Raw genomic sequence first — 23,758 nt, forward strand, 5'->3', positions numbered from 1 at the left:
TTAGTCTGTAACAGAGGCAACAAAGCTTAAATGGGTTAAAGTGCTTTTCTCCAGAGACTCAGGTGACATGCATCAAGCTAGTGGTCACCCTTGGGGGCTGCAGGAGGCTGGAGAGTGACAAGGGGTGTCCTGGCAATGCTGCTTCCTCAACTGGGTGTGATTAGATAGGAGCGTTCACTTTGCAAAAATGCACTGAGCTGACCTTACATAACTTGTGCACTTTTTATTCATCTTTTTAACTTTTCTTTTTGTAGAGAGCACCCTTTTGCCCGCTGCACCTTCTTAGCATATGTTTTCTCCGTAACATTTTTCTAAAGAGGTACCAGTACCTCTGGGCAGTTGGAATTGGGTTGGGGTGAGAGGTCAGGGTCTCTGCTAAGCCTCCTGTGCTCTCTGGCCCTGACAGAATGTATGCACCGTCCTCCCACCATAGGGCCCGGGGCCTTAAAGCGCAGCACGGTTCCTGAAGATGCCTGCCAACAAGAGCGACCTGAAGCAGCTCCCCACAAAAAGAACAGACACAATACCAGTATCTGATTGTCTGTGTTTTTTTGAAACTTCAATTCCATTCTCTTCTAACTTCCTCTTTGCACAGTCCTGGCAGGCATTACCTGAAAGAGAAAAATTTATTAAGAAGCTTGTTTACTTAGAATCCACTCGCCAAGACACAGTTTATAAATGTGACCTTACTGAAGCACTGGCCAAACAGACCCTGCCATCCACTACAGACGACATCAACCACGCTACGGCTTCTCTCCAAAGCAAGCCATGCTTCCAGGAGTCGCATTTCAGTAAGAAAGCAACTGTAATAGAGATGTCCTTTTGCATGGGAACAGGTGGAAATGGGAAGCTGACTGCGGCGGTTTTATACCTTCCTGCACCACTAACATGGATGTGACGCGAGCAGCTCCCGCATCGATGCGCGTTTTCTCATCTGTGAACGCACTGGGCCAAACAGCCAGGGAAAACAGGGCTGCACACAGAGGCCTCTGCGCCACTCACCAGAGTCCCTTTTACCCAACTGATTCAGCAAGGAGAGGCACCTGGTGCCCAGTTCACACACAGGAGGACGCCCATGGCCACCGGGTCTTGTTAAATTTATAAACAGGCAGAACTGAGCCCAGCAAGAAGAGCGTTCACATTTCAAAACAGGTATTACATAGAAAGCTTCTGTGTGCAAGCTCAGACCCGTGCAACGAAGGTTTCAGAAGAGCTGGGTCATTCTAAGACACTGCATCTGGCACTACATGGTATCACACAAATACAGCCTGTTCCAAATCCCGTCACTCTTGGTTCTAGGGCAAGAAATTATTCTCAGGTGCCAGCTGGCCCACGTGTGACTCGGCTGTGCTTCCTCATCAAAGGGATGGCTTTTAGTCTCTTGGTGTGGCAGGGACCATGCTAAGGCATGGCTATTTATCATCTTCAGTGGGGCTGTTTTAATACAAGCTAATTATTTAAGGTGAAAAACAAATGTTTATGATTTTACAGTTAGTGACAGGAGACAATGGAATGTGTAGGCAAAAAACAGGCTGGCGAGAAGAAAGATCTGCTTTACCCAATAATGTGGTGCTGTCCACTCGATCAGCATCTGAAGGAGAAAGAAAAGCAGTCAGTGGAGCCGAGACACCAAGAGCTCATCCTCCTCAGGCCACCCTGAGGCAGTGACTAGGAATGGCAGTGACTGGGAACAGGCTTCTGGGCAGCTCAGCCCGCATGGGCTGTGGACTCCTGCGCTGCTGGCTGCCCTCACCTCTACCTCCCAGGCTTGGCACAAGGACTCGCTGAAGGAGCCAGCTGGCAAAGGAGGCATGGTGTGGTGTGGTGTCCGCGGTCGCTAGCATGACTGTCACTGTCATGGGCCTCCTCTCCCATCAGGAGTGGCATTCCATGAATTCGAGTACGAATGTCCTTCATGACACAGTCACAGATTAAAACTCCCAATGACCTTGCAGACTTCTGGCAGCCTGTCGAATCCACTTGCCTGCCCCAACCTGGAAAGGGAGCCTCAGTGGGACAGAAGGCTGCTCAGCCCCACTCTAGGAGCCCGAGCACATGCAGGATTACCCTGGGTCCTGTTCTTCCGGGGAGTGTGCGGGCGGAATGAGAAGCGGCGGACAGGGGCAGAGATGAGGAAAGCCCGCTGCCTCTCTGCAGAGCCACGCACGTGGGCCGGTGCCAGGATGCACCAAATGGTGTATTTTGCTCTGCAGTCAGGCGAGGATCCCAATCCCAGCTTCAAAATGTCTGGGCACGTTATGTGCCTGTGCCAGCTCAGCTCGTCTCGTCTATGAAATCATCTACTTACTAGCACTGCATGCTGCCACTGAGAAACCAAGTGAGGTCGGAATATGGAACTCCCAGTGGAGGGTGACACACAGCAAGCAGGGGCTCTTTTCTTCTGCCCTTAATAAGAAGCTGTTGCCCTAATTATACTTTTATTTATGGAAATGGAACTTACATTGGTCCATTTTGCTAATTATTAGCAATTCTGAAAAGAAATGATAGTGGTTAAAAAAACAACAAAAACCTTAGCGATTGGATTATCTGTGCATTCTCTAGTCTCCAAGTTCACAGCTGGTCACATATACCTGCCTCTGTGGCTAACCTCGTTCCAGTGTGTGGTGAGTGTGCCTGGGTTTCCTGTTAGAATTAAACGAGCCAGCACAGGCCTTTCCAAGCTTGCCATCATCAATGTTTTATGATGCCAAACTCGCAGCTATTAATTCCCTTATGTCAAGATGACCAAGTTTAAGAATTTCTCACTTATCCTGGTCATTCCTGATAGATGAGCAATTTCTCAAAAGGGCCAAGGAGCACTGCTTAAAAGAGGTGTTGCATTCAGAACAGGGAAAATACATTACGTGAAAAAAGAAGTAAAGTGTTCATGAAATCATTTTGTGCTTGTGAAGTTGTAACTTTCCAACTGCAGCGACAGGACACAAATATGAGATGTCTCCGTCTTTCAAGTGTTAAGTATCACAACTGATAAAGCTAGCCTGGTAGTTTTCTTTCTTGGTTAAGGAAACCTGAAACAGGAATAAATGTGTCCAGCTATACATGTGTGCACAGCTGTAAACTTCAAAGTTACTTTATTTTTTATTTTTAGAGACAGGGTCTTGCTCCGACGTCCAGGCTGGAACACAGTGGCGTGATCACAGCTCACTGCAGTCTCTAACTCCTGGGCTCAAGTGATCCCCCACCTGAGCCTCCAGAGTAGCTGGAATCACAGATGTCCACCACCAAACCCAGTTGGTTTTTTTTTTTTTTTTTTTTTTTGAGACAGAGTCTACCTCTGTTGTCCAGGCTGGAGTGCAGTGGCATGATCTCGGCTCACTGTAAGCTCTGCCTCCCAGGTTCATGCCATTCTCCTGCCTCAGCCTCCCAAGTAGCTGGGACTACAGGTGCCCGCCACCACACCCAGCTGATTTTTTGTATTTTTAGTAGAGACGGGGTTTCACCGTGTTAGCCAGGATGGTCTCGATCTCCTGACCTCGTGATCCACCCACCTCAGCCTCCCAAAGTGCTGGGATTACAGGCACGAGCCACCGCGCCCGGCCCAAACCCAGCTCATTTTTAAAAACATTTTTGTAGAGACCAGGTCTCACTATGTTGCCCAGGCTGGTCTTAGACTCCTGGGCTCAAGCAATCCTCCTGCCATGGCCTCCCAAAAAACTGGGAGGACAGCCATGAGCCACAGCACCCAGCCTAAAGTTACTTTAAAGTTCTAGTTACAGACTGTCACTAGGACACCAATTACTCCAATCTTCTAATTTTCAATTACAGAGGCAGTTTTAAAAAATAATAACTGAAAGATTGGTGAATTTTATGGGTATGTGAATTACATCAAAATAGAGAGAGAGAAACAACTGGAAGAGCCCTATGAGTTTTGTACTTGAAAAGTGAAGACAGGCCGGGCACAGTGGCTCTCGCCTGTAATCCCAGCACTTCAGGAGGCCAAGGCAGGTGGATCACCTGAGGTTAGGAGTTCGAGACCAGCCTGACCAACATGGTGAAACCCTGTCTCTACTAAAAATACAAAATTAGCCAGGCGTGGTGGCACATGCCTGTAATCCCAGCTACTCGGGAGGCTGAGGCAGGAGAATCCCTTGAACCTGGGAGGCAGAGGTTGTGGTAAACCAAGATGGTGCCATTGCACTCCAGCCTGGGCAACAAGAGTGAAACTCCGTCTCAACAACAACAAAAAAAAGAAAGACAGAAAGACAGACAGACAGACAGACAGACAGACAGACAGAAAGAAAGAAAGAAAGAAAGAAAGAAAGAGGAAGTGAAGCCAGCCCCCATACCTGGGCTTTGCTGTTTGCAGATCTGAGTGGCAAGGTCTTGCACATATCCTGGAAAATGGTCAAAACAGCCCCCGTAGGATACAACTTTGATTCCGTGCAGAAGCATATCTGCCTGATGCTTAAAGAAATGGTCTTCATTCTCCTTCAGCACAAGCATGTAGTGCTCCAAATCCACTTTATTCGGCACGGAGTAAAGAAACAGGGCCTGGAATATCTGATCACGAAGGGTCTCTCCACAGCCCACAAACAGAAATGACTTGGTGCGGTACAAGTTCTGGAGGACTTCCTAGAAAAGGCCAATGAAGAAATTGAGTGCTCATTTGAAAGACAGCAAGAGCTTACGACTAATCAAGTCACATGCGTGTGCTTTTATATCACTGCTCCCTGACAGGCATTCCCAGGGCCACACTGAGGAACACAATTAGAAGGACAGTATCCTCTCCCGACATGGCACTCAGGTCACCCCACAGAAGCAACCTGTGGCGGCAAAGACCAGAGCTGGGCTGCGCCTGCCTGTCCCCACCTAAGCCGGGGTAACTGGTCTTTGGCCGAGGTGGGTGGCAGTGCACACGCCCCTTACAGCAAGGCCAGCCCATCGCCCATCCCACACACTCACCAGCACAGTCACCCAACTCAAATCTTCTCAAATTGGGTACAATTTTAAATTATTAAAACATAAAATGAGGACAGTAAATGTTTTCAGTTCAGAATTATGCACATAAAACACCCTGAAATTAATGTTGACCTCAGTGGGTCACATGTGGGAATTCTTGCAGGGGTGGTTTTGCAAATGAGGGCAGGAGAGTTGAGGAGGGGATCAGTGACCATGACTGACGGGGTCGGGTGGGCACAGGGAAAGCAGATTGCATGGGGTCACTCAGGCAGGCAGGAGGGAATCACCAATTCAGCTAACCAAGTATCTCAGAGAGGCTCAATCTCAGCACAGGTATTTCTTATAACCAGGCAGTATTAATGATGCAACTGAAAAGCATCTGCCCAGTCATCCTGCTGACACCTGTCACGGCATGACACGGGCCCAGGGATGAGCACTGAGGAACAGGGCGCCTAGCTGTGTGCTCGTGGGTGAATCCACAGACACTGAGTTTCTCGGCGCTTAACAGAGGCACAGCTTTTGCACACTTCATTCTAGGGCATCAAGAAGACCTCACAGCCGGGAGCAGGGGCGCACACCTGCAGTCCCAGCTATTCAGGAGACTAAGGCAGGAGATTAAGACCAAGGAGAACTCCTTGGGCCCAGGAGTTCAAGGAAGCAGTGAGCTTTGATCATGCCGCTGCACTTTAGCCTGGGCCACAGAGCAAGACCCTGTCTATTTAAGAAGAAGAAAAATAAAAACCTCACAGAAAATGAAGTTTTATTTACTTGTATTTATTTTTTTAGAAATGAGGTATCGCTGTGTTGCCCAGGCTGGAGTGCAGTGGTGCGATCCCAGCTCACTGTAGCCTCTCCCTCCTGGACTCAAGTGATCCTCCTGCCTTGGCCTGCCACAGCACTGGGATTACAGGCATGAGCCACTATACCAGGCCAAGAATGAAGCTTTACAACTACAGGAAGGAGAGTAGAGAATTTCAGACCAGAAGATGCCTGGAAGAACAAGGACAACATTCTAGACTGCACGGGGCCCTGTACGTCATGCTGAGGAGTTTCACTGTATACCTGGGCAGGTGAGAACCACCAAACGGCTGGGGCTCCTGGAGAGGGTAAGGGCAGATCTATGCCTTTAAAGAAATCATGAATTCCTTCCTCCAGCAAATGTTCGCCAAGCATCTACTTAACATGGAGGCACCATGCAGGACCCCAGAGGTACAGACGGGGACAAGAGATGTGGCCCCTCCCTCAGCAACTGTGTGCAGGGCCGACCTGAAGGGCACGGACACCTGGAGCCTGGGAAGCCACTGGACTGCAGCCAATGGCCACCAGTAATCCCTGAGAGGACGCACCGATGCTAATTAGGATGGGCCGTACCATGACTTCTGCGTCTTGAGTGACATCTTTATACCCCGATGGGTCCAGCACCATCCCGCAGGGGTCCGTGTAGAGGCCGTGAATGTGGAGGACGCCGTACTTGATGTGCCCTCTTGCCCACTCAAGGACCTACCAAACATCAAGCCAAGAAAAAGAAACACATCCTCAAACTGTTTCAAACAGAGAGAAGAAAATACGGAAAATGGACTCATAGTTTTTAAACCTATCTTGGAAAGAATGAGAGAGATGCTTCACTTTACAATTACATCTTCAAAACCTAAGAGAAACTCGGCTGTGAGCCCTAGTTATTCCCGTCCTACGACGGTACAATCCCACCTGTAAAACCTGAGAGGATCGGCTGTTAGTGCCAGTCATGCTGGTCCCATGACAGCAAAAGAGCTTCTGGGTGGCTCATACCTATAATCCCAGCTACTCAGGCCAAGGCCAAGACTTGAGCTCAGGAGTTCGAGACCAGCCTGGGCAACAAAGTGAGACCCCCGTCTCAGGGGAAAAAAAAAAGGACTTATTTAAAGACAGACAATTATATAGAAAATGTCTTTAACAGTTGAGATTACAGCAAACTGTTATGAGTGATTACTTTAGGTGGGTTATGGGGACTTTCACTTCTAAGTTATATGTTATATTTTAATTACTGCTATTTCTGTATTACTTCTACACACCCAGAAAAAATATATATATATATGTATGTGGAGAAAAGTATTTATCAAATGGCTAAGTGCATTCCTTTCAGTTCAGGATACAGAACACAGGACCTTATAAAGATGCCCAGCGGGTCACTGTCAAGTCATCTTCACCCCAGAGCCCGTGCAGCAGCAGGTGGAATGGACACAAACACCAACAGCCCTGCTGCCATCGTTGGGTGGTGAGCCAGCTGGCAGTTCTGTTTATGCAACTGGCTGTTTGTTTCCAACAGCAAGCCCCAGCAGTGGGGACCGTGTGGCTCAGACGCAAAGAGCAGGTGTCTACCCCAAGGCACTGCCAGCAGGGGTGGGTGCCTTGACCCTGCCTACTCCCCTCAGGCGGCCCTGCCCCTGCGTACACTGCCCCGTGCCCCATAATTCAGTTTCTTTGTACACAGAGCAGGGCCAGGGCCTTCCCTCACAAGGCAGCCCAGACAACACGGGCAGCAGTGTTAGTTATGAATAACATAAGCAGACACACAAAGGTCGCAAGTGTGTCACAAAAGAAATATCAAGAATCACATGAAACTAGGCTCGACCTTTAGTAACACAAGAAATCAATGTTGAAAATTTTCAGCTATCAAATGGACAAAGTGTATTTCACTTTGTTTTTTAATAACACCATGTGTTGGCAAGATACAGGAAATGGACACTCCCACACACAGCCACTACCGGGAGAGTAACTGCTGCTCTGCCTGGAAAACGATTTGGTAATTTACATCATCAGTCTTTAACATATTCATACCTTTTAACCGTAAAACTCTTCTAGGAATTGATCTTGAAAACAGGACATTAAAGTATGAGGACCCTGTAGTGTTATTTATAACTGTAAATACATGCTAACTGATACAGTTTGGACATTTGTCCCCACCCAAATCTCACGTTGAATTGTGATCCCCAGTGCTGGCGGTGGGGCCTGGCGGGACATGCTTGGATCACGGGACAGGATCATCCCTCATGGCTTAGTGCCATCTTCATGATAGTGACTTCTTGAGAAATCTGGTCATTTAAAAGCATGTGGCACCTCCCCCCTGCCACTCTCTCTGTTGCCATGTGACATGCCTGCTCCTACTGTGCCTTCCGCCACTACTGGAAACTTCCTGAGACCTCCCCGGAAGCAGATGCTGCTATGCTTCCTAGACAGCTGTGGAACCGTGAGCCAATTATAGCTCTTTTCTTTATATATTACCCAGTCTCAGGTATTTTTGTTTGTTTGTTTGTTTGTTTTGTGAGACAGGGTCTCACTCTCTTGCCCAGGCTGCAGTGCAGTGATCTCAGCTCACGGGAACCTCTGCCTCCCAGTTCAAGCTATTCTCCTGCCTCAGCCTCCCAAGTTGCCAGTGTGCCACCTTCCATTATTTTTTTTTTTTTTTAAGAGAAAGGGTCTCACTCTGTCACCCAGGCTGGAATAAGTGGCATGATCATAGCTCATTTCAGTCTGCAACTCCTGGGCTCAAGCAATCCTCCCACCTCGGCCTCCCCAGTAGCTGGGACGGCAGGCAGGCACCACCACGCCTGGCTACTTTATTATTAATTCACTGCTATAAAGTGAAAGCGGCTCCCAACCCACAGAGCTCCCCACGCCTGCAGGCCGCCCGCACCCCCAGCCCATACCTTGGTCTTGTCCTTCAAGTCCAGAGACTCCATAGGCTTGTTCTGCTGCTGGCCGAAGATCTCCAGCAGGTTGTCGTAGTTGGTGGTCAGGACCATGGTGCCCCTGTCCATCAGGCTGAGGATCGACTGCAGCACCAGAGGGCTCTGGATGTGCTGCTCCAGGTTGTCAAACACCTCCATCAGGCAGTCCTGGAAGAAGCTGGGCTTGGTGTCGCCTGTGCGCTACAAAAAGGTGGAATGACAGTTACAAAAACGTCAGCTCTCAACAACTATTGAGCAGCTAAGCAGGCCATGTTCTGGGTGCCAGAGATACAGCAGCTGAAAACAAAGAAAATCTGGCTTCACAGAGTGCACTGAAACTCCAGAGCAGGGGGACAGGCAATGCAGACATGTAGCACGCCACCGGTGACGCTGCCACGGGAAAGCACAGCAGAGATGGGGACAGGCGCTGTCGGGGGAGGGTGGACAGGACCAAGACACTAGCAAGCCTCCCTGAGAAGAGGGCATCTGAACAGGGGCCTGAGGAGGTGAGGGCTCGTGGACAATGTTCTAAGCAGAGGGAAGAGCAAGGGCCACAGCACTGAGGTCATCGCTCAGGTACGTCCCAGGTCAGCAAGAGGCCACTGAGGCAGGAGAGGAGTGAGGGGAAGTGTCGGCAGCAGAAGCAGATGACCTGGGCCTTGCGGACCACAGTGAAGACTCTGGCTTTCCCTGAGCGCTGCACAGTCCCAGTTCTCTCTTTCTCGGTGGTAATGAGACAGCGTGTCTTCATGGCACCTTCAATGAGGCGGGAGGCACTGTTTCTTTTTTTTCTTTTCTTTTCTTTTTTTTTTTTTTTGAGATAGGGCCTTGCTCTGTCGTCCAGGCTGGAGCACAGTGGTGCCAGGATAGCTCACTGCAGCCTCCAACTCCTGGGCCCAAGCGAGCTTCCCACCTAAGCCTCCCACGTAGCTAGGGCTACAGGTGCCACCACCACACCCAGCTCATTATATTTTTTTAAAAACATTTTAATTTAATTCTTTATTTTATATTGTTTTATTTCATTTTTCATTTTATTATTTTATTTTATTTTTTGAGACAGAGTCTCACTCTGGCACCCAGGCTGGAGTGCAGTGAGTGGCACGATCACGGCCCTCTGCAGCCTTGACCCTCCAGGCTCAAGTGATCCTCCCACCTCAGCCTCCCAAGTAGCTGGGACTACAGGTGCACACCATAAACCTAGTTAATTTTTAAATTTTTTTTTTTTTTTTTTGAGACAGAGTCTTGCTGTGTCACCTAGGATGGAATGCAGTGGCGTGATCTTGGCTCACTGCAACCTCCCCTCCTGGTTCAAGCGATTCTCCTGCCTCAGCCTCCCAAGTTGCTGGGACTACAGGTGCACACCACCACACCCAGCTAATTTTCGTATTTTTAGTAGAGATGGGGTTTCACCATGTTGGCCAGGCTGGTCTCAAACTCTGACCTCAGGTGATCCACCTGCCTCAGCCTCCCAAAGTTCTGGGATTACAGGCGTGAGCCACTGTACCCGGCCTAAAATTTTTGTTATTTTTTGTAGAGACGAGATCTCACTATGCTGCCCAGGCTCATCTTGAACTCCTGCCCTCAAGTGATCCGCCTACCTTGGCCTCCCAAAGTGCTAGGATTACAGGCGTGAGCCACAGCGCCCCCGCCTCAGAGAGGAAATATTTTAGGCCTTGTGGGCCATGAAGTCTCTGTTGCAACTACTCACCTTGGCCTGGAGGCATGAAAGCAGCCGCATACTATATGTAAATGAATGGGTGTGGCCACCTGTCAGAACCTCCTTTGCAAAAACAGGCCCAAGGCTGTAAATTTCCAACCCCAGCCTATAATGAGAGTTGTCCCTTATTGATAGAACACCCACGTGTGGCAGAGTCACCTAACTAAAAACATTTCCCAAGCTCTGGCAAAGCTAGGTGCAGCCCTACATAAAACTCTGGCCAATGAGATGAAACAGAAGTGGTGTATGTGACTTCGGTGGTGGCCCTTGAAGCCCCCCACTTCCTCCCCTCCCCGCACTTCCCTCCTCCACGCACTCCCTGCGCACGCACATCATTTACAGCTGCCCACAGAGCACCAGATGGAAGCTGCCTGTTGAGGGTGGCAGAGCCAGCAAAGAGGAGCCCTGCCCAGCCACCGTTTTCTCCTTGGGCTGCCCACCCGGGTCTCTAGGTGCTCACATGAAGCCATGTGGTTTAAGGTCTCCTTTCACAGCCAAGCTCAACTCTCCCACTTTCCTTGGTGACGAGCTCACTTTTTTTCCTGCTCTCTCCTCTGTTCAAACATCCAACATCTCCTCCCGTCCTGACTCTCAGATGGTGACTGTGCCTCTTCAGTAAATACAAGAGCAGAAGAAGGCAACGACTGCCAAGAGCCCCAGCCACAGGGTCCAGCTTCCCAGCCTTTATGGCCACACTCCATGGCTGACCTGGGACAACAATGGCCTGCCACGCCCCTCCCCCTGCACCAGACCCATCGGCCCCAGGGCCTTGCTCAGGAATAGCTCCTGAATCATCAGTGCTTCTCCTCTGGACTAGACCATCTAGATAATCTCTGCAGCAGACAAAAAAGCTGGAACTTCTCCCACCTTCAAATGTTTTCTAGGAAGCACGTGTCATCTGAAGAAATACAGCCGGCCTGCTTACACCAAGCACGCCTAAGGGATATCCCTTCACTAAGTGAACACACAATCACAAAGTTCATACTGAGTGCAGCTGGACGATCTCCCTGAGACGATCTCACACAGTCAGGCTCCGTTTAATAGGAGCTACTTTAGGAGCCCCACGCTGCACTGTGGCTGGCATCCCCTCAATTTTAAAAGACGACACTCCAATGGACTCAAGGATTTCTGGCTCATCAGCCCGACTCTGCTGAGCACTGAACACAAGTTAGGCCTGCAGAGTTTAACATTAGGTTCACAGACTCATCCAACCTGGTGAAGAACCAAGCTGTCCCCAAGAAACCAGAGGTACTTGTCTGACACTTACAGGTGACATCTTCCGGATCAGATCATGGGCGACAACCAACAGGTCCCGGTCCTTCGTCACTTTCCTCCGGAACTCGGCGACGTCTCCGGGGTGCAGTACCTCCAGCTGCTCTGCAGCCTCGATGACGGCCTCGATGCAGCTTCTCCACGAGCAAAGGGCAGGGATTCCCGGGGCCACTGCTGCGCTGACGCCGGTCCCAATAACCAGCAGCAGTTCCTGGGGCTGTTTCCGGATGAGGCTTTTTAAAAACTTTCTACTTGAAAACAAGGGAGTGAGAGAACGTAAGTCAAAGCGGAAACATTGCAAACACAAAGTCTGGAACTCTCTGCGAGTTCGGGCCTTGTGCTGTACACACACACACACACACACACACACACACAGAGTCCCCTCTTACACTGTGGGGAGATGGCCTGTGTATCCTTCTTCGTGTATTTATTTCACATGTTCTACCCTTCTTCCTTAAAGGACATGGGACAGCTGTGTCTCATGCATTTTAAGTTGCCCAGTGTTAAGCTCGGTTTAAGTGATATATATTTGTGAACCAAAAGCTCAGCAATTTTCATTCCTTTGAAGCTGCACACAGGTTATGAATACAAACGATGATGACAAAATGACCCGCTTGCAGTGACGGATAAGAAAGTTACTGGCAAATGCTGGTTTCCTGCCACCCACCAATCCCAACCCATTCTATAGTAAGTATCTCTTTATCACGCTTCACTTTACAGCAAACACAACTTGCTGTGCATCTGTAGTCAAAGAATTCTTTCTTAGGAAGCCTAACACTCCCAGTTCTAGATGTGACCCCTCTAATGACATGTTGCTTGGTTTGGAGACTGGGCAGAAAGCTGCCTTCTGGAACGTTCCTTACATTGAAGCCAAAGGTGGAAAATGGCCCTCGAGGTTCCCTCAAGCCCCAGTGTTTCCATTTCACTTTTGCCTTTGCAGGTACTAAAGAACAAGTGCACAGACTCATGACAGACGCTAGATGAAGTCAGTGAAGCTGCTTGAAGGTATAGTTGCCTTTAATTACCTGGATTTTTGTTCACTTCTATTTGTTGTCTTTTCCACTGAATCCATCTGTGAATTCTAAAGAGAAAAATTAGTCAGAAGTGACTTCTGTCTCCCAGGTGAAAGCTTTTATTTGCACCCTGGAAGATAGTTAAGGCTAGAATTAAAATCAAAGGTCCTCAATCTTTATTTAAATTATAATATCTGAAAAACGTCATACGCATATGACGTACATCCAAAATGCTTCCTAAGCCACCATTCCTCATCTCATGTGACTCATCAGGCTAGTCGGACTCTCGCTGTTCCACACGGGACAGCACAGAAGGAAAATGCACACACAGGAGCAGATGAAGGATGGGCTCTGCGGGCTCCAAGCTGGGGTTTTCGCTGTCTCTTGGGACACTGCTCTAGAAGAATTTCCAGTGCACATGAACACAGATGACTTATCACAGAAGCAAAACACAGCAAGCGGCACAACAAAGCGAAGCCACAGGCGGTTTTGCAGAGGAAGCCAACAAGTGCTGTAAGGTGCAGAGCACTGGACTGGAGCATGGTCATTCTCGGCATCAGCACCAGCTCCAAGGCACCAGCCCTCCCCTCAGCCTTACTGAAATCCAGTCTAAAGAAGTCATCCAAGTAAAAAGCCAATTCTTACCTTATATAAAAATAGAAATCCCAAACCATCTGGGTCTCTATCACCAAGCTATCTCCATATTCTTTAATTTTTCCAAAATCAGACCAGGCATGGTGGCTCATGCTTGTAATCCCAGCATTTTGGCAGGCCAAGGTGGATTGCTTGAGCTCAGGAGTTCAAGACCGGCCTGGGCAACACAGCAAGATCCTGTCTCTACAAGAAATAAAAAAATTTGCCAAGCATGGTGGTGCATGCCTTAGTCCCAGCTACTAAGAAGGCTGAGGTGGGAGGGTGACCTGAGCGTGGGAGGGTGACCTGAGCCTGTGAGGTTGAGACTGCAATGAGCCGTGGCCACGTCACACCACTCCACTCCAGCCTGGGCAACACAGTGAGACCTTGTTTCAAAAATAAAAAATAAATAAAAAATAAAAATTTTCCAAAATCACATTTCCCCCCAATTCTTGAAATAATATCTACTGTAAGCAAAGAAAAATACAGAAAAATAAGGTTTTGCCTATAATCCTATGACTGTGAGCAATAACTGTTAACATTTATATATTCCCTCTACTCTCTTTTAAAAATGTTTACAAGGGAGGCTGAGGCAGGAGAATCGTTTGAACCCAGGAGGTGGAGGTTGTAGTGAGCTGAGATCTCGCCACTGCACTCCAGCCTGGGCAACAGAGCAAGACTCTGTCTCAAAAACAAACAAACAAAAGTGTTGACATAATTTGAGAACACAGTGCATATCCTACTTTTTCATCCATTAAAATAAATACATCTCCCTTATGTTATTAAAAACTATTCATAAATGTCAGTGTAATGTACATATATGGAATTCTCTCTTACTGACACATGTCTGATGCAGAATGTTAGTATAACACCCTGACGACCGACTTGGTGCACAAAGCCTGTATATTGTGAAATTATTTATTTAAGAGAGATTTCTGAGAAGAACTGCTGAGTTAGAGAGTATGAACACTGTAAAATATCTTAGACACACCACCAAACCGCTTTCCAGAAAAGTGGTCAGCAGAACACGCCAGTGCTTGCTTTGCCACATCCAAACCAGCACTGACTGAAAATTACTTTGGCAGAGTACGGTGGCTCACATCTGTAATCCCAGCACTTTGGGAGGCCGAGGCGGGAGGGTCCCTTGAGCCCAGAAGTTCAAGACCAGCCTAAGCAACATCATGGGGAAACCCCATCTCTACAAAAAATACAAAAATTAGCCAACATGGTGGTGCTCATCTGTAGTCCCAGCTACTTGGAAGGCTGAATGGTAAAATCACCTGAGCCCAGGAGGTTGAGGCTGCAGTGAACCACGATTGTGCCACTGCACTCCAGCCTGGGTCACAGAGTGAGACCCTGTCTTAAAAAAGAAGAAGAAGAAGAAGAAAGGAAGAACAGAAAAAGAAAAATTACGTTTTTTTTTTTTTAGATGGAGTCTCGTTCTGTCACCAGGCTGGAGTGCAGTGGCACAGGCCGGCACCACCACATCCAGCTAATTTTTGTATTTTTAGTAGAGACGGGATTTCACCATGTTAGCCAGGATGGTCTCGATCTTTGACCTCATGATCCGCCTGCCTCAGCCTCCCAAAGTGCTGGGATTACAGGCATAAGCCACGGCGACTGGCTGAAAAATCACTTTTTCACATGTGTAATCTTCACTCACACACACACACACACCGCCACTAGAATCAGGTTATCAAAAGTTATTTTCCAGGGTAAGGAAACAAGGCTTAATCAGTCCATAAGCATCATTAGATCGCAGAGCTAAATGGGATCCCGGTTATCCTCTGAAAATGTACACAACTACCTAAGTCCATGCATATATTTTCCTAGGGAGAGTTCACAGCTTCCACCAACTCCCAAACATGTCTGCGACCTTACCCCAAACGCTAAGAAATCACAGTCCACAGGCAAAGAAAACGAGGCTCACAGATGCCTGTAACCTGCCCCAGGGAAAGACTGGCAGAGTCTGGGCTGGGGCTTGGCCCTAATACTGATCCTTCTTCCCATTGAGGAGTTAACATCAGTCATCAAACTAATCTTTTGTTTTTTTTAATCTACTAGATACTTTCTAAGGAAAGTAACAAATGTTGAGTTTCTCCACTGTATAATATAATCCCTTCACCATATATTAATAATATAAGCAACTCTGGACCCCACCCCTGAGATTTCAATGACTGATTTAACTGTTCACCAATCCTCAGTTTTACCAACTATAAAACATGGATTCTCGCCAACAGGCCAAGTTTTGAAAGCTCAGGCCTCTGTCTGAAAGTGCTCTGGCAGCTGGAACTGCTGAGTCCAACAGCTCAGGCTCTGGCCTATGGATAAGGCTGCCCGCACACTTCCCTTCCCGGCCTCCTGCCGTGGGGCAGGACTCAGGAGCCGCTCCTGTTCAATCCTATTTGGAAGGGGACGATAAGAGGGATCATCAGCTGACTAATTCAAGTGCCCCCTACTCCTACCCCCCAAAATAATCCACATCACTTCCACGTAGTTACTCCTCCCTGTCTATGAGAAGGGCTTGCTTAGTTTAGCCTTCTGTACATGACATTTTAGAATATCTTTTAAACATGCACTGGTCAACCAGTGACGTAAAAAAATCACATGCCCAAAACTGTTACCACAGTAAAGAACTTTCAAGATCTACCTCTAGTTCTTTCAACTACTGTTCAATTGCTTTTGATTCTCCACATATACGTGATTATGGTTACAAATTCAAAACCTAAATACTGCATTTACACATCTTCAAAACAGTATGAACAAATTAAACTTTTGCAGGCTATATTTAACTCCGAAATTAAGTGGTTTCAAAGTGTCTCAAAAGAACAAGGTATCACTATTCCTAACACTTACGTAACAGGCCACAGCCTGCACTCCTGGGTGGTTTGTGGCTGGCTTAAGTGCTCAAAACCTCTTTCTCAGCCTGAACTACAGGTCTGGTGCTGGCTCCTCAGACAGTATTTCAAACAGAACCACACAGAGTCCAACCTCAATAGGCAGATGGGCCTCTAGACTTTAATACTGATGCATACCTTTAAGGATCAAAGGAGGCAACACGGAAAGTACCCAATTACATAAAAACTCAACACAGTAACTCTGCAACCTGAACTGCAGTTGCCCATATTTAGACATTTACAGTTCATTATCACACTACATGTTTAAAGACATTACCTCATTTCCTGTTTTACAGCAGCATAAACATCGGAGTCAAATCTCACAATAAACTAGAAATTACCCTAAATCTCCCCCTTGTTTTTAAACCAAAATCCAAGTAAGGTGATCTCCAAAGCACTCAGCACCAGGTCCTAGAAGTTTCAGCAGGACAGCAAGCTCCAGCGTTCTGCTCCCATCCAAACACCGTCTAAGCCAATCAGATCCCAGAAAACAGTAACAAAACCCTTCGGAGGCCTTTCAGACACTGCATCTCTCGGTTTCCTTAGTGACTGTGTCGTCACCACAGTTTGCAGGCCCAGAGCCAAGTCATCATAGCAACCCTTCTTTTTTTTCAAGGACCTATCAGCATTTCTGAAAGCAAAATCTGGCCCCAGCAGAGATTCTTATAAGCAGTTCCTGTCTTTTTTAATCCAAAGCCAAAGTCTTACCAGGATGCTGTCTGCTTAGAACTTGAGATCACTAGCATTTTATAAACTAGCACAGAGTAGCTAGAGACTGTCTTATTCTTCAATCCCTGGCATCCAGCACTACGTAAACGTTCATCAAACGGAGTTCAATACAAAATAAAAGCTACCAAAATCGAACTTCTTTTTTTTTTTTTGAGACGGAGTCTCGCTCTGTCGCCCAGGCTGGAGTGCAGTGGCGCAATCTTGGCTCACTGCAAGCTCCGCCTCCCGGGTTCACGCCATTCTCCTGCCTCAGCCTCTCCGAGTAGCTGGGACTACAGGCGCCCGCCACCACGCCCGGCTAATTTTTTGTATTTTTTAGTAGAGACGGGGTTTCACCGTGGTCTCGATCTCCTGACCTCGTGATCCGCCCGCCTCGGCCTCCCAAAGTGCTGGGATTACAAGCGTGAGCCACCGCGTGAGGTACTTTGTTTTACTACCTGTAAATAAGAAGTTCGATTTTGGTGGAAAAGCTACCAAAATCGAACTTCTTATTTACAGGTAGTAAAACAAAGTACCTCACAACCCTACCATGGTAGGATGTTAATGGCCCCGCCCCTCTCATGCCTGCTGGCAGCCACACCCTTCTACAGCCCGTCACAGCCTCCAGGCTTAGCCATGTGACTTTTTGGCCACTGAGATATCGGCAAATGGGATAATGGGAAGCAAGTACAAGTCTGACACACCCTTTACCACACAGCCTGTCCTGGTGGAACTTTGCCCTGCAGAGCTCTGGCCTGCCACTTGGTGGGCAGCCGAGGTACCATCCACCGACATAAGAGCAAGGCTGCCTTGGGCCACGACTGCATAAGTGACCCCAGCGAGCCTGGCAGAAGAACCCGCTGGGCCAGGACCTGGGCCTGGCGCTGAGCTAGCAAATAGGCTGTGGCTGTTTAAACCCTGGTGGGACAGGGAGAAGCCCAGAGTGCCAAGGAAAACAGAGCAGATGGACGAACGAACATCATGAGGCTCTGTGGGGAGAGGGGAATGTGTGTCAAGAACTGTAATGACTAAAAGTGGCATAACAAAAAAACCTTAAATTACTCGCTTTCCATTACAAGCTATATTTTCACTTAACAAGCACAAACCATCAATTGGAAGTGTCAAGATTGTGGGATCCTCAAAAGTATCCTTTAAGAAAACCTTTTTTTGTGTGTTTTGAGACGGAGTTTCGCTCGTTGCCTAGGCTAGAGTGCAATGGCGCAATCCTGGCTCACTGCAACCTCTGCCTCCCGGGTTCAAGTAATTCTCCTGCCTCAGCCTTCCAAGTAGCTGAGATTACAGGCAGACGCCACTACACCCGGATAAGTTTGTGGTTTTTCAATAGAGACAGGTTTCACCATGTTGGTCAGAGGCTGGTCTCGAACTCCTGACCTCAAGCGATCCACCTGCCTCGGCCTCCCAAAGTGCTGGAATTACAGGTGTGAGCCACTGTGCCCAACTTTCTTAATTTCTTTCTATAAGTAGATGATCACATGGGCTTTGAGCAGTTTCAAAAAGCAGGGAGATAAGGGTGTCCAAGCAGCATCTGATTACAATGAAGCAAGAAGGACTCAGAGTAAACACAAGCTCAAACTACATCCATCTCACACAGGAGTGAGTGGTGTCACATTTATTCGGCAAAGTTTCCGAATGCTCACCTTTAACTCACCTGTAGTCAATCCACCGTGATCATAAAATGACCCCAGAATTTGCAAAGAAAGTCAGACAAGGTCACTGTGACTACAAATGAGTTGATGTATGTTGAGCCCTTAGAGCAAAGTGCGGCAACACAGTAGGCTTTTAGTACCAATACGACTACTGCCACTGTGACAAAAGCGCCTCAAACTAAGAAACCATTTATACATGTGCTACTGACGGGACAAGAGGCTTGGAAATCCTAATTTAATCTGTGGCCAGGGTGGATCCTAAGGACTGGAATGTCCTTACATGAGGCCAAAATCTATCCACTGCATTCTGACTACACCAAGGCAGCTCTGGAAGACGGGGAGCCTTCAAGCAAGCCCTTCCCAGCATGACCCTCAGCGTGACAGATGACTGCATGCCATGGAAGCTCAATGGCCAGACCCTGCTCATCAATATCTTCCTCTCCCTTCATTCTAGATGTGATTCCCACAAACTTCCTTTTTCACAGCAATCAGGTTTCCCACGTAGGCTTGGGAGAGGAGAAGAGTGTGGCAGCAGAAATCACTGAGCAAGGCTGGATGTGGAGGCTCACACCTGTAATCCCAGCACTTTGGGAGGCCTAGGCAGCCAGATCACCTAAAGTAAGGAGTTCGAGACCAGCCTGGCCAACATGGTGAAACCGTGTCTCTAATAAAAATACAAAAATACAAAAATTAGCCAGGCGTGGTGGTGCACACCTGTAATCCCAGCTACTCTGAAGGCTAAGACAAGAGAATCGGTTGAACCTAGGAGGCAGAGGTTGCAGTGAGCCGAGATCGTGCCACTGCACTCCACACTGGGCAACAGAGCAAGACTCCATCTCAAAAAAAAAAAAAAAAAATCACTGAGCAACAGTCTTCAAGCACATGTGACAGTCATATTTCTAACCATAAATGAATCATCTGCGATCTAGCTGATGGGTTTCTGGTGAGTTTGATTAGCATGACCAGGGTCACCTGAACTGGAAACAAGGCACAAATGGGCAAAAAATTAAGCTTCTGGAACTGCAAAGGAGAGGCTTAGCCTTGAAACCACAACACCCCTACCTGAAGCCGCATTAGGACTAAGGTGGAGAAAACACAGGATCTGGAGACAAGGAAATGCCACCGTTTCCCCAGCCAGGTAGACCCCTCTAAACCTGTTTCCCCGTCTCCCAAATGGGGATTCCAACATGCGCATCACCGACTGGGCGGCTGCAGACTTTCAAGGGAGACGCATATCTGAAAGGTGCTTAATAAAGTGCACAATGTCTGTTACTCTCAACCGTCTCACGCCAGCACCACTCTTCCAAGGCAGTCACCACAACTACATTTCAGGGTAATCATGGTTCTGGTAAAACTTAATCTCAGCCATTACTAATAATAAGGGATCTTCAGGATGAGTTATTTTCTTCAATTTACAGAAAATATGAACCCTTAATCTGAACGCACTCCACTTAACCAATTACTTTTTATTCTGTTGAACTTAATTATAATGGGAAAAATGCCTTATTTTGTAATGATGGAAATAAGTTAATTGGATTCCTGAAACCAGTCCCACCAAAGAGAGCTGCTTGGACGTATACACCCAAACCCGGAAAACAGCAAAACCCACCACTAGAAAAAGAATCTAATTCAAATTTAGTTTAATTTGGTCACAAATTAATTCAAAGAGCAACATTAATTACTGCCACTTTTTCAGCCCTTAATAGAGATTCAAGGGAAAATGCTAAGCGTTTTACACGCACTATCTCAGTTAACCTCAATAACCCGATGAGGTGGCGACTGCTGTGACCCACAGCCTGGCCCAGGCCGACACCGAACCCTTCTAACAGGCCAGCCCCAAGTTGTGTATTACATATTCTTGCGCCTTTCCTCCTAACATCAGTGCAGCTTGAAATGGCAAACAAATATACCTGATATTTTACTGGGAACTCTGCCATCCACTAAAGCATTCAACGTTTTACATACAGTTTGTCCACCAGATGTGACACATTAACCCAAATAAACGTGTTACTTAACAAGCCAATGTTAAAACATGCCAAGACAGAGGCCAGGGGCTTGTGGACCCACCTGCCTTTACCCCACCTCGAGGGGATACATAAGACGTGTTCTAGAAGGTAAACCTCCAACAAAATGTAAAATGACAGAATTTCAGAGCGGGCAGGATCTTAAAGGTTACATGAAACCAAATGCCCTAATTTTTCAGCAGTGAAAATTGAGACTGAGAGGCAGTGACTTTGTCAACTTCCCCCACGGGGCTGGGAACAAGCTATAAAGTAACTCCTGGCTCATGTCCCATACCCTTCCCGCCGGCCTGGGCATTGTCTGGTCCACTGTGACCCCAACACTCTAAGGCACTCATTTCTACCTCTTTACCACCAAATCGTTACAAATAAGGCACACAGTTTAGTTTTCTACAGTTTCTCCTTCCCCGGAAATGTTGAAAGAGTTGCCATTAGGCAGACAGAAGAGGCGGCAGGCCGAGCAGCTCCAGGAAAAAGACCAGCCCCTGCACAGCGTGCTTATCACTCAACTGTCCATGTTAGCTTGGGGGGGTGGGAACAGATAAGGAGGGCCACATGGAGGAACAATGCCATCACTCAAGAGGACGGCATTTTCCTGACAAGGAGATGCTGCAGCCTCCTTGGGGGAAGGAGGTAGGATATAGGAGCAAGAGCCTGGCCAACAAATCAGTACTGGCTGAACTCCTTACTACCTGGGCAAGGACTCATGCCTGAGCCTATTTACTTTTTCTACAAAGGAAAGAATATCTTACACCTCCTAAGGTTGCTGGAAGCATTAAATGGAATAAAAGAACAAAGCCTGGAACAGTGTGCTTCCTACTACACCCTAGATGTGTGATGAGGAATCCTTCCTAGATTTAATTAAAATTAAGCTAATTAAATAAAATTAAACAGCTGCGTCACATTAGTCATATTTTCAGTGTTCGGCAGCCACAAGCGGCCAGTGTGTACTGGACAGCAGTCATTACATTTTGGTTACTACAGGAAGTTCCATTGTACAGTTATCCCTGAGTCTCTCTCTCCCTCACCTAAGTCCAGACTTCAACAAACATGTCCTGTAGATTTTTCTTCCTAAATCTGTTTAATCCATACCGTCTGCCACAGTCTTAAAGCCCTCACAACTTGGCTGGGAGTGGTGGCTCACACCTGTAATCCCAGCACTTTGGGAGGCCAAGGCGAATGGATTACCTGAGGTCAGGAGTTTAAGACCAGCCTGGCCAACATAGTGAAACCCCGTCTCTACTAAAAATACAAAAAGTAGCTGGGCAAGGTGGCAGGCACCTGTAATCCCAGCTACTTGGGAGGCTGAGGCAGGAGAATCGCTTGAATCTGGGAGGCAGAGGTTGCAGTGAGCCGAGATCGCACCATTGCACTCCCGCTCTGGCAGCAAGAGCAAAACTCCATCTCAAAAAAAAAAACAAAAACAGAAAAAACCTTCATGACGTGTCTGACACTGAAAGGCACCTGCTTCCAGTCCCAGCCCCTCCAGTCCTCTAGTCCCACATAGTCACCAGAGGGAAATTTCTGACACATCTGAACTTGTCTCCCCTCCAACAGCTTTCCATTTTGTTGAAATCTCTATTTGGTCTTCATCCTGTTTCCCGTCTTATTACTCCTAGAATCCTTGGAATCTCCAAAGCGCTGTCATTTTGTATGCTAATGAGCTGATTGACGCAGACAGGCCCTGGGCAGCTTCAGAAGGGGGCTTATCACCAGAAAGACCAAGGCAGGATTAGATCCTTGGAACTTTCAGCCCCACCCACTAACCTGGGGAAGAGAGGGCTAAAGATTACGTTGATCACCAAAGGCCAATGGTTTAATTAAGCATGGCTACATGTTTAAGAAGTCTCCATAAAAGGCCCAAAAAGGCTGGGTTCTGAGAGCTTCCTGAGAGATAAATACAAACATGCGGAAGTTTTTGGAGGATGGTACACCCCGGGGAGGGCACAGAAGCTCTGCATAGCATCCCCCACGCCTCACCCTATGCATCTTCTCATCTGTGTCCTTTGCAATATCTTTTATAACAAACCAGTAAACCTGAGTGTTTCCCTGAGTTCTGTGACCTGTTCTATAGCAATTTTGAGACAGAGTCTTGCTCTGTCTCCCAGGCTGGAATGCAGTGTCACAATCTCAGCTCATTGCAACCTCAGCCTTCTGGGTTCAAGGGGTTCTCGTGCCTCAGCCTCCTGAGTAGCTGGGATTACAGGTGCACACCACCATGCCCAGCTAATTTTTTGTATTTTTAGTAGAGATGGGGTTCTGCCATGTTGGCCAGGCTGGTCTCGAACTCCTGATCTCAGGTGATCTACCCTCCTCGGCCTACCAAAGTGCTAGGATTACAGGCGTGAGCCACCGCGACTGGCAAATTAATCAAACCTAAGGAAGGGTCATGGGAACCCCAACTTGAAGCTGATGGATCCGAAGTTCCAGAGGATCAAGCTTGTGACTGGTGTCGGAAGGGGTGGAGGGCAGTCTTGGGGGACTGAGCCCTCGACTTGCAAGATTTGATGCTATCTTCAGGTAGACAGTGTCAGAACTGAATTGGAAGACACCCAGTTGGCGTCTCTTGCACTAATGATTGCCCGCTTGGTGGCAGGGAGAAACTTCTCCCCACATTTGGTCACAGAAGACATCTCTGTTGATACTCGTTGAGTGAGAGAATAGAAAAAGCACGCTGGGTGTTTTTTCCACACACAGGTTCTCTTCAGGACCCCTAGCCCAGCATGGTCCTGGCCCACCTCTGAGACTCAGCCTCTCCCCACCCTGCCCCACTGCGTCCTGTGTGGTCATTAGACTACGGTGAAGCACACATACACAGTCACCATGAAGCACTAAGGTGACCACAGACCCTATGGTAATAGGACAAAAACCTCACTTAAAGTTCAGACCCCAGGCTCAGACAAGAAAGAGCGGGAACGAGTCTTCTGGGCCTGGGCTTTCGGAAGCTTAGCCCCATTCCAGAAAGCCACAGTCTCCCACTACCACCGCCTTGGTCCAGGTCACCCCCATCTCTCACAGGGTCTTGCTTCCTCCAAAAAAGTCTCCCCACCACAGCCACATGGATCGTTCAAAAACACAACTCCCGCCCCCCTCCTCCCCAAGCCCTTCAATGGCCACCCACTCCCTTGAAGTACCAAACCCTCCACTCAGCTTAAACTGGGCATGCTTTGGTCCTGACTGGCTCTCAGAATCACACCCTCTTT

The 23,758-nt window shown here is 47.8% G+C and overlaps 1 protein-coding gene across 19 annotated transcripts in view; it reads right to left on the reverse strand.

Annotated features, from left to right (window-relative positions):
* Positions 1 to 23,758, reverse strand: part of FAM118A (family with sequence similarity 118 member A) — a 30,580-nt gene that overhangs the window by 5,094 nt on the left and 1,728 nt on the right. For 3 of the 19 annotated variants that reach the window (XR_008652684.2, XM_063622940.1, XM_063622944.1), the window contains exons 2-8: positions 12,642 to 12,697; positions 11,612 to 11,867; positions 8,607 to 8,828; positions 6,292 to 6,420; positions 4,308 to 4,593; positions 1,559 to 1,591; positions 528 to 611 (exon numbers count right to left, since the gene is read on the reverse strand). Coding sequence is in view for 9 of the 19 variants with exons in the window: in XM_063622940.1 (XP_063479010.1) it covers positions 528 to 611; positions 1,559 to 1,591; positions 4,308 to 4,593; positions 6,292 to 6,420; positions 8,607 to 8,828; positions 11,612 to 11,867; positions 12,642 to 12,688 (1,057 nt within the window). In the remaining 10 variants the exon portion in view is untranslated. Of the gene's footprint in view, positions 1 to 208; positions 612 to 1,558; positions 1,592 to 1,614; positions 3,382 to 4,115; positions 4,594 to 6,291; positions 6,421 to 8,606; positions 8,829 to 11,611; positions 11,868 to 12,641; positions 12,698 to 12,852; positions 13,027 to 13,274; positions 13,467 to 16,436; positions 16,785 to 23,758 lie in introns of those variants that run through there. The other 16 variants (XR_008652686.2, XM_055254133.2, XR_010116988.1 and 13 more) reach the window with 14 other exon arrangements.

Source organism: Symphalangus syndactylus, chromosome 18 (genome assembly GCF_028878055.3).
Source record: "Symphalangus syndactylus isolate Jambi chromosome 18, NHGRI_mSymSyn1-v2.1_pri, whole genome shotgun sequence".
In the NCBI taxonomy this organism is placed as follows: Eukaryota; Metazoa; Chordata; class Mammalia; order Primates; family Hylobatidae; genus Symphalangus; species Symphalangus syndactylus.